The sequence below is a fragment of the Mizuhopecten yessoensis genome, unplaced genomic scaffold (genome assembly GCF_002113885.1).
Source record: "Mizuhopecten yessoensis strain PY_sf001 unplaced genomic scaffold, ASM211388v2 scaffold9395, whole genome shotgun sequence".
Classification (NCBI taxonomy): domain Eukaryota; kingdom Metazoa; phylum Mollusca; class Bivalvia; order Pectinida; family Pectinidae; genus Mizuhopecten; species Mizuhopecten yessoensis.
The window spans coordinates 106,911-117,190 of record NW_018408026.1 but is presented as its reverse complement, the minus strand read 5'-3'; the positions used below and the strand labels follow the sequence as shown (position 1 = coordinate 117,190).

Below are 10,280 nucleotides of genomic sequence, written 5' to 3'. Positions count from 1 at the left end.
TGTGTCATTGTAAATATTCTATTATGTCTTATGATCAAGTCATGCTTCAAAAACCTGATTGAACAACATATTTTGCTATCATAATATCATTACATTTTTTTTATTCCATGAATATGATTTTAACAGTATTAGCAGCACTATTGCTAGAATGACTTGTCGGCTGAAATTCTATATGAATCATATCATTGAATCAAATATTGAAAAATTGAAAAATCAGCTCTGTCCTATATGAAAATTGACGGAAAAATATCGATTTAGTTTTGACATTATATTTATGAAGGGAAACATTGTGATTGTACTGACATGATTTTGGAAAGGAGAGTACATGTGGAAGTATAGTGCTGAAACTAAAGTAAAGACTTCCTATATATTGCATTTGTATACTTCAGCTTAGTAAATGTACATTTAGTGATAAATGTAGTATACATTTTTTAAATAACTATGAAGAGCTCAATGTAAGCTAATTTGTAAAAATGTAAAAAGGGTGCATTTGAAGGGCACCTGTATTGAAAACTAAATATGTAAGTTTATCTGATCTACTCGCTTACCTGAACTGGCTTAACGTAAAAATAATGTTCAAAGAAAACCGATGAGTCAGATTGATGCTTATTGCCTTGATCAATCCGAAGATTTATTTACTACCTGTTCTGATTACCTGTGGCACGTGATACTGGTTAGGACACGACACCTGAGTAAACCTACCTGTCCGTGAGGAGAGTCCCTGACCATGTTCACAATGTTTCCCTCAATACCTCCACACATTGCCGCGTCCTGACTCACGCCCTTGTGTAACAATCGTTTGATTACTATCTCCTCGCTAATCACAGGTATGTAACAATGTCAGGTAAAAAACAAAACGTGTCAGCTGGGCAGGTGTTTTATCAACATTCAGTAAACCACATAGGGGTCATTTAAGGAGAATATTTAAATTTCTGAAGTAAGACCTTAGTGAAATATACTACTGCTCATGGGATTTTCTTTTCCACGTTTCTCACACCGTTCAGCTTTCAAACGTTGCGTGAGTATTAAGAAACACCCTTTACAACTGCGAACAATTGGATATTGTTCTCTGTTACTTGGCATAAAAATGTTTTCAACAAATCTCACCGTTTCTAACAGTATAGCGTTAAACTGAATGCTAGTCTGTAGAACATGAATAAGAGGGATATTTTTACGCCCGAGCTGCCATACAATACAATCTGATCAGGGAGTGATGGACTCACTGTATCTGTTAACATGTGTCTGTCTGGTCTATAACTGAACCAACAAAGTCCTCCTTCACATCGGCCATGGTGGAAGTCGACAGTCGTGATATTAATACAAGTTGTAATGCTTATCCGACATCTAATGTGACAGTTACCCCTATTCAGACATGCATACTGCTATTGACTCGAACAATGAAATTACACATGACTAGATATGTGACCGATAGTTGTAATATATTAGTTTTGTAACGCTTCTTAAAGATAGAAGTTAAAAATATGATACGCAGGTTTATAGTTACAATTGAATCAAAATCAATAAAAAAATCATCTCACTGTTGTTATTTATTATTTTGTTTCGATAATTTTCAACATGAAGAGGACTCTATCAGTTGAATTTCAGGATAGCATATTTGATACACAAGTATATTGTTACAATAGTATCAAAATCAATAAAAAAATATCATCTCACTTTTGCTATTAATTATTTTGTTCCAATAATTTTCATAAGTAAGAATATTTTATCAGCTGAAATTTAGGATAGCATATGTAACATTTTTTTAACCCAAGAATAATATTCTGTACCATATTTATTGTCTTTGGTTTGATGTTATATCGCTCATGTTGGTATAATTTTTAATGTGATATTTGTCGGTAATTTTCCATTGGTCGTATACAGTTGGCGTTCCCCTTTTTTACATAGATTGACAAGATATACAATTTAACAACCTGCAGGTCACAATATAAACTGAAAATTAAACAAAATCAGTTGTATTCGACAGAAAAATAATATGATTTGCATCACATTTCTTTATAATTTGTTGAAAAACAAATATCAACACAACGTTCATTTGTAACATTCAATATTTATTATTTCAATCAATAATCAATATTTATTATTTCAATCAATAATCAATATCTACATTTTAAGAACTTACAATTCGAAATATCATATTGAAAAAAATCACAACAATAAATGATATATTACAACAATAACAACTTAACCAGGAACTAGAATTTTCATAATATAACTAAATGTTTGCAAATAAAATTAAAGTTCCAAGTTCATATGTATTAAATAGCACCTGATATAATCATCTGTACGAGTAAATGACCTGCCATTTGATGTTAATATCAGCTTTGGTATGTTATACTCCTTAATATGATGATTAAAATTCATGAAAAGGTATAACCAGAGGAGTTTAATGAAAAAAACATCATTAAATCATTTTTAAACCGGGATATTACTATTTCATAATTAATAAATAGACGAATCATCATTTTCTATGTTCTCCAAAGTCTAACTAACTTAAAATGCAAAACTGAAATTCCATAAAACAAATCGGTCAAATGATAGGCAAGATCCAATGCTTCGTGATGAAAGACAAATATAAACGATAAACAAAAGAGTCAATCACATTTGGTTCATAAAGCTGAGTCGCTGTGCCGTGACTTAGCAAAGTTCGTGTATGGGTGATATCTCAAGTATTGACTAGGGTATACATTGGCCATGGTTGGCGATGTCTGCATAGTCGTTTTGTACAGGTGGTTTCGTAAAAGTAGTGCTTGTTCTGCTGTTGGGCTTTGCGGAAGTGACATAATTCCACCGTACGGAGAAAATCCGGCGGGAAATATTGACTGAATAGCACCGGCACTTTGCAGTAATCCCATGGGATAGGCTGATTCTGCAAACAAAAGTAATAATGATTAGATAACATTTTTAAAGTTGAATAGCTATATTTGTGTATTTGTTTTTGTATTGCCATGAAGTTTTCTATTTTCAAAAATGTATCTGTTGCTCTTTTTAATATTATTCTAATACTGATTCTAGTAATATTTTTAAGATATTGCAATATAAAAAGAATATGTGATTAATATTATACGCATTTCAATTTTGCCGTTATCTTAACTCTTAAATCGTGTATTTTAATGAACAGTTATTAAGTTGGAAGATTTTATGAAGTTTAAACATACCTCTAGCTAACATTGCCTCCCTGTACTTATAACTCTCCTCCGCTCCTGGCATAGGTAATGGTGACCGCATGTAATTGTGACCCTGCATCAGGCTCTCCATGGTCTCTCTGTTAACATAAAATGCACGTGTTATACTAATTTGCTGTCAACTCTAATTAATTATCATTATTTAGTTATGTTAGATTTCAAATATTATTTTTCAACATTCTCTTTTATCATATATTTATAATTACTGTTAATTTGCATTAAACATATAAGTAAATATAACAAAAAATAATATGATATTTCAAATGATTGTTTTTGTTTACCTTTCAATATCTGTAAGTCGACTAGAATCTCTGAATCCTTTGGCAAATGGGTTACTGTCGATTTTCAGTTTGGTTATCTGTAAAAGAGAGAACAGTAATCTAATCAGATACACGCATTTCCCTCGCTTATAAGTATTTTAATGGGGAAAAATTGTTAATTGTAGTTAGCAATGTTTTGCTAATTAGGTACATATTATCAATTGGCGAAATTGATAAAAGAAAATATTTCAGTATACCTGCTTATTAAACAATAAAAGGTGTAAAAAATATGAGACATGTTAATTTATGTGTGTTTCGTGTATCAAAGTATTTGCCTGTTGATATATATGTACCAATTTGATATGTTTGCACTTATGGTAAGTTTATCATCTTTAACTAAATGTATTGTGCGTGTATCTATAGTGACGTTATGTTTAATCAGAGCTCTGTAAGGACCACACAGCGGTGGTAACCGAATCCACCGACATGGGTAGGATTCTGTGACTGCTCGACCCCGGCAGTGTTACTACGAGACACCGAGTCGTACACACATCACTGACCCCTGGACGGGTTGTGAGGCAGCCCCATCTCAGGGAAATAATGATAATGGTATAATAGGATACTTATTAAGATATCAAAAGACTACTTGAACGACTCTGTAAGCAGCGTGAAATTGCTTATATTGTAGTCGTCGAGATAGCGGGGTTACAGGGTTGTAATCGGACAGATATTTATGTCTTGCCAAACTTTGGTTGAAAACGTCATTAAAACTGTTCTTTTATCGCTATTTAATGTTGCATGCGTTTGTTGTCTTACTAAATCGGTCTTTGTTGATTTTCGTTAGGAAAGTAAACTGAAGCCGGATTTAAGGTGTATGTATGATTGTGTTTTAGTTAGATAATAATGTGACATTTGACCTATTGGATTCAGCACCCTCCCAAACACAAGTCTCCTATCTACTCACCAGCTGATTTTGGTAGGCAGTCACTCCAATGAACACAGTTTCCGAGTAGATGAACGTTCGGTACTCCTCTCCTTCTAGACTTGTGATTGTATTAGGTGTGTCGGCTTTCTTCTTAACTATGTGGATTCGTGGTTGGTACTTATGCATAGAGTTCAAAATCATCTGTTGAAACATAAAAAGACGCAATAAATTATTCTGCTTAAATACGATGATAAAATACCAAAGAAGTTTCATTTTAAGCATTTGTACCTTTCGAAAATGATTCTGTTTGTAAGATTATGACTGAATGAGCATTCTGAAAATTACCTGTCCATTTTTGTCGAGCATGTTGTTTGTCAATTTAATTTTTTCAAAAGACAGCGTCTGTTTCATGAGTTGTTGACCGGTGAAAGGACCATCGGGATGAACAGAGAATCGAGTAGGGAGGGGTGGGTCAGCTTTTCCAGCCACCAACCACGAGGAACGATGGTATGCGTATCTGTAACGTTTGTTGTCCAGAGGAACGATGTCCATCATGACAACATATTGAGCGTCTGATTCTAGTCCTGTAAACGACACCCTCAAGGTAGGAAACATACGCCTGCAAAACACAAAAAATATACATGTATAAGAATAAAGTTTTTTTGTATTTTGTTTTGTTTTTATGAACACTACACCTTGTTCGATATAGATTTGTATTCTTTCTAGATTCTATATAATCTACATAGTCATATATATATATATATATATATATATATATACGGGTTAATATCAAATCGGACAGATCAGATAAAAACGTATTAACGCCCTGCATCTTTTTATGGGACATTTTAACTTTTATGTGTGCTGTTTTGCACGTGTGATGGGTACACTAATGCTTTATTGCGATGATAGTTGGCCAACTGTTACGGTATTGTGACGAACGCACGTGTATCGGAAACACCCCACACTTATTACCGTGTGATGTAATTCCGCCCAACGTGTCGGTAATGGCCTTGATGAAGTATGATAGAGCCAGCATCATTACGCACTTTTTTCTCTCCCATCACATACTCATTGTGTGCGTCCCTGTACAGGTTTGACACCTAGGAGTGTTGCTCGTGACGAAGACAAGACAACACGCAGACAATACATCAGTATCTCTCATTACATTGTTTAATTCACATCTTCGACCTAATATTTTCTTTGCAATGTAACGTCGATTATTTAAGAAACTTGTAGACTAAACGCACTATCGTCACGCCTCTAAAGCTCTTAAGTTGAAATATGACCTAAAACAGGCAAAAGTCCCCCTAACCGTGTAGTGGATTTGTAGGAGGCGGAGGTGGGGACATATCATGTCTCGAGCTCGCGTGATCAGACTCCTTTCAATTCGAAATAATTTGTAAATTATGGGCTATCTAACCAGTAGTCATCATACCCAGCAGCAAGGATACAAAATTAACCTCGTTTAGGGTTGCAGTGTGTAGATATAAGGCCACATTACACGCTATGCTAACACAGTAAATGAGAAGTTAGCAGCACAAGTATTGGCCTTTGTTTAGTTTCCGGTATCTTATTCACCCTGCTGGCTACGTCTATGTCATTAAGGTCTCAACGCTGACATATCGTACCCGTATATTGAAGGTGAAAAAGTAACATTTAACAGGCCATGTAAAACTGTAACAGGTGCGTCCTAGCCGTACACAACGAACAAAAATACATGTCATTAACAGGGGCATGCCATGTACTTTTTAGCCTGTTTGTAACACTCTTATATGTATTATTAAAAGTACTGTAAGACCTTTATTTTTCTATTGTATTATTAGCAATACTGTAACACACCTATCTGGATTTGTACAGTTGCATTATCTGTTATCTCTACTGTGTGTAACACACGTATCTCTCTGTGATCTTTATACTATCCGATGTTACGTAACAAAAGTGTTATTTTAAATACTTCGGATTACAATGACTAAATGAACATACTTATTAAACAGTTATTTATTGAATCAACAGCGTGAATTCGAACTTCCTGTTTATCATGTTGAATAATGAGACCATTTGTATAGGACATTAATTAGTCCTAGCATGTTTTAAAGTCGTGGTCGTGTTATATTACATGTTAAGCACACATCATCATTCGTTTGTATTTCTTGCTAGGTTGTAATTAATTCCCGGATATTAGTTTTTTAACACAACAATAAATCTAACTTTCATTCGATGGAGAACATTGATGCGCGTTAGATACCATTGTTGGCTGACCCGTTTCCAGCGAGTTAACTAAGGTGCCGGGGGCTATTACAAACACCATTCTATTTAACACAAGGAAATCACTATTTAACTCAAATAAAATCAAAATGTTTCATTTCGAATTACGATTTGACAAATCTTGTTTTTAAAGTTCACACCTATAAAACTATTTCCACTTGACTTGAGCCAGGTAATGATAGGTCTGGGATTAAAGATCTTTACAGTCAGCCCTGGAGGAAGAGTGGTGCCTTTTATATAACACTAACTTAATAGACTTTACTTACTAAAGGAAGGCACTTTGTATGGACCATTGTCCACCAGGCGTGTTAGTGGAAGGCGCGGGGGAGACTACTTTTGGCGCTATTAATTGATTTACAGCTCCTATTTACAGGTAATTTACTTTTGGGATGAAGATCTACAGGTTAGTGATGAAGTTTATCAAATCAAAGACCATCTATGGCGTCTAGATGACGAGCGTAAAATTGTATACTAACGACTATGCTGTGTGAGACTTGGACCAGGTATACTACCTAAATCCTCTTTTAAGGATTTCTCACGGTGGCCTAGACTATAGATCAGAGTTCCAACTAGCGTTAATTTGATCAATTTCAATCATCAAAGAAAGTAACGCGATTTCAGATAAATGAAAATTAACCTTTTAACATCGATACTTTGTTTAAATTATATCAAAGCCAAGGCTAATCACAAGTAATATAAACGGAACCGTTAAAACGTGAGACACATCCAGTCTCTCAGGTTCAGTACGTTTAACAATATATATTATAAATAATGGTTTCTACAATACTTGCAGAAAATGGTTTAGGTTTTTGTGTAAGCAGTAGGTTACTTTTCAAAACCGATTTTTTTTTCTCCATTAAATGTCAAATATATTTGGAATAAATTTTGAACATAATACTATTTTTACTCGTTCATTGAAAAGCCAAATTTACAATATAAATAATTGTCATTAAATTGAATAGTTTTCTTTTCTTTTAGTTACGGTTCAGAATGATTACTAATAATTAAATAATTTAGTAAGATAATAAGCAATAAAGTTTTCCCTTTTCCCTAGAAACTGAGGACTTTTGAGAACAGATATTAACATATATGACGTGTTGAATTAATCACCTATTCATGTAACAAAAGGAAGTAAAAAAAGATAATAATCACCTTCCAGTTTTTGTGATGATCATTTCTGTACCAAGTTCGTGAAATTTCTCCCACAATTCTTTGGTTTCCAGTTTACACTTGGTGTTCGGTAGATCTCCTGTGTAAGGCACATCTTCGGGTACCTTAGGGGACAGACCACAGGCACCGCACGAGCGACTTCCCTCATCTTCCCCTGGGGAACACACCTCACCTGTTTAGGGAGAAATAGTACATTTGTAATGATAAAGTTCTTAAGCTTAGAAATGATATTTTTTCGTAAATAGAACAAGTTAAATTAATAAACAAAAAAACCGAAAAAAAACCCATAAATAAACTAAAATTCAAATGGGTGTTTGGATATACAGTTTAGTTTAAATAAACTAGTTTAGTTTAACTAAATGAAAAGAATGATGAAAAAATATAACAAGTAGCAATTTCAAGTGACAGGAAAAAATATTGATATTGAAAATAGATGAGCCGAGAAGAATTATTTTAATATCTAACTTCTGCGAGGAAAACATTTCACTCTGTGTTTGGATATTTTTATTCGTGTAGGCAATGAATAAAACAGAACAATGAAATAGGTATAAAATAAGTTTTAATGATCTTAATTCATAACGAAACAAAACAAGAACACAATTTATTTAAATTACTATTTAGGTTAAAGATGCATACACCATATATATATTTTACTGTGTATGACATGCACTAAATGCTAGCTAAAAACATATAAAGAAAAATATTTTAGCTGACGAGACAATATCATTGAACAATATTTTCCTATAAACTGAAAATAATAAATTAATCTAAAACAGTGTGATCAATAGTGGATGGAAATTAACTGATGTTAGAAGAAAAAAAGAGTTTAAAAGCATAAGCTATATTACGTGGAAAAAACATGAAATATTGCAACATATATAGTTTACAAAATATACAGCGAATATATTTAATGTGGAGTATCTAGTTCGGATCGTATACGAAGCATCGCAATCCAATTAAAACTAACTATAATATGAATAGTTTAATCAAAACACTAGAAAAATATTACAATGTAACTTCGTACGCCATTATAAAAAAAGTATCAAGAAATTGAATTACGTATTGTTTTGTTTAGATAGATAAAATCTATATATCAGAAATAATATAAACGAAATCCTATTTACCATTATATAATAACAACATGAACTACAACAACTGCATATTTGATATTAAATCTAGCAGTTGCGAGTAAAACGTTTAAGAAGAAACCTTCACATATCGTTTGTTATGTTCCATGATACCTATCAATTTCGTGTCGACAAACCTTACCATATTTATTGTAGTGTCTTATATCGGTATATTTAGATACGATACATTGTGCTTTTATAGCATAAAGGTAACATAAACGTCTTCCATGTTTTAAATATTCCGTTAACACATATAACATGAAGTAAACGATAATGAATACATTCTATGTTGTAAAAATCTACATAACATTGACAAGGAACAAAATCTTACCTGGAGGAGTGTCGGCTTGAGGAGGTGTAGCGAGAACCCTCGGGGGAGAGGGGGACTCGGATGGTCTCTTGGTAGTCTCTCCTAATATAGAAGCAATAGAGAAGGCATTAGCTTTGGGAGATAGATGTTGCTTAGCCTGTAGAAGAAGTTTCACGGCCTCTGGAGACTCTGGTCGTGATTCCATAATATCTGTTGTATGGGTATCCAATTCCATCACAAATATATTATAGAATACTTAGTTCCTGTACGATATTACATCAACGGTGAAGATTTCAATGTAACAAATAGGAAGCTCTTGCCAATGTATATACACTGTTATTCCGTATGTTTCAGCAGTGGCAATGTCAACAATTTGTGTCAAAACACCGCTATCATCGCCAATTTATCTTCAGTACACATTACCTAAACCCGAACGATGTAAAACGCGCTCCCATTGGCTAAGATTCTACTTCACTGGGAGCTCGCGGCGTTAAGACCGCCCTCGTAGGCGGAGCTATCACTTTGCAGACACGTGTGTACCGGAGTCTAATTTAATTGGACGCAGAGATCCGAATACCCTAACTGAACACAAAATAGCAGGTTTCTAATCATACAAGGAAGGCCCTGTCAAAATATTCATCTTAGGTGGTCAAAGCACATGCGGATTGGTTTTAAATATAGTTCTTTTAGCTGCTTATCCAGCCGATCAATACTGTGTCCATGTTTCCAATTTGAGCTAATCCGTTAAGCACAATTAACTGAATTAAGTCCAATAAAATTTGTTGTTTTAAATCATTAACTGTTTGTCTTATTTCATTTGATATACAAATATACAGTTATATATATATATATATGTGTGTGTGTGTGTTTATATATTTCTTTTTGTTTTGATGCATTCGCCTTTCTATAAGGTACTTCAATCTTTAGACTTAATACTTTAGTAGATAACATTTATAATAATTTACATGAATTTTCTAAATGTATTTCGCTCTTATTTAATATCAAACAAAAAATTGT

The 10,280-nt window shown here is 33.5% G+C and overlaps 1 protein-coding gene across 1 annotated transcript; it reads right to left on the bottom strand.

The window, feature by feature from the left end:
- Positions 1-2,113: 2,113 nt before the first annotated feature.
- On the bottom strand, positions 2,114-9,655 carry LOC110457990 (T-box transcription factor TBX20-like). Its single transcript, XM_021509509.1, has 7 exons — positions 9,285-9,655; positions 7,809-7,998; positions 4,734-5,007; positions 4,428-4,589; positions 3,485-3,561; positions 3,177-3,283; positions 2,114-2,887 (listed from the first exon to the last, which is right to left on the bottom strand). Exons 1-7 carry the CDS (start codon positions 9,496-9,498, stop codon positions 2,628-2,630), a joined length of 1,284 nt encoding a protein of 427 aa, XP_021365184.1. The 5' UTR covers positions 9,499-9,655; the 3' UTR covers positions 2,114-2,627.
- Between the last annotated feature and the right edge of the window lie 625 nt (positions 9,656-10,280).

What these genes read in the sequence shown, in the direction of transcription:
- LOC110457990 (XM_021509509.1), bottom strand. Translation starts at nt 9,498, where the DNA reads ATGGAATTGGATACCCATACAACAGATATTATGGAATCACGACCAGAG. An exon ending in TCAAGCCGACACTCCTCCAG is followed by an intron (nt 7,999 to 9,284) that starts GTAAGATTTTGT and finishes CTCCCTAAACAG; the next exon opens with GTGAGGTGTGTTCCCCAGGG. An exon ending in GGAGGCAATGTTAGCTAGAG is followed by an intron (nt 2,888 to 3,176) that starts GTATGTTTAAAC and finishes TTTTGTTTGCAG; the next exon opens with AATCAGCCTATCCCATGGGA.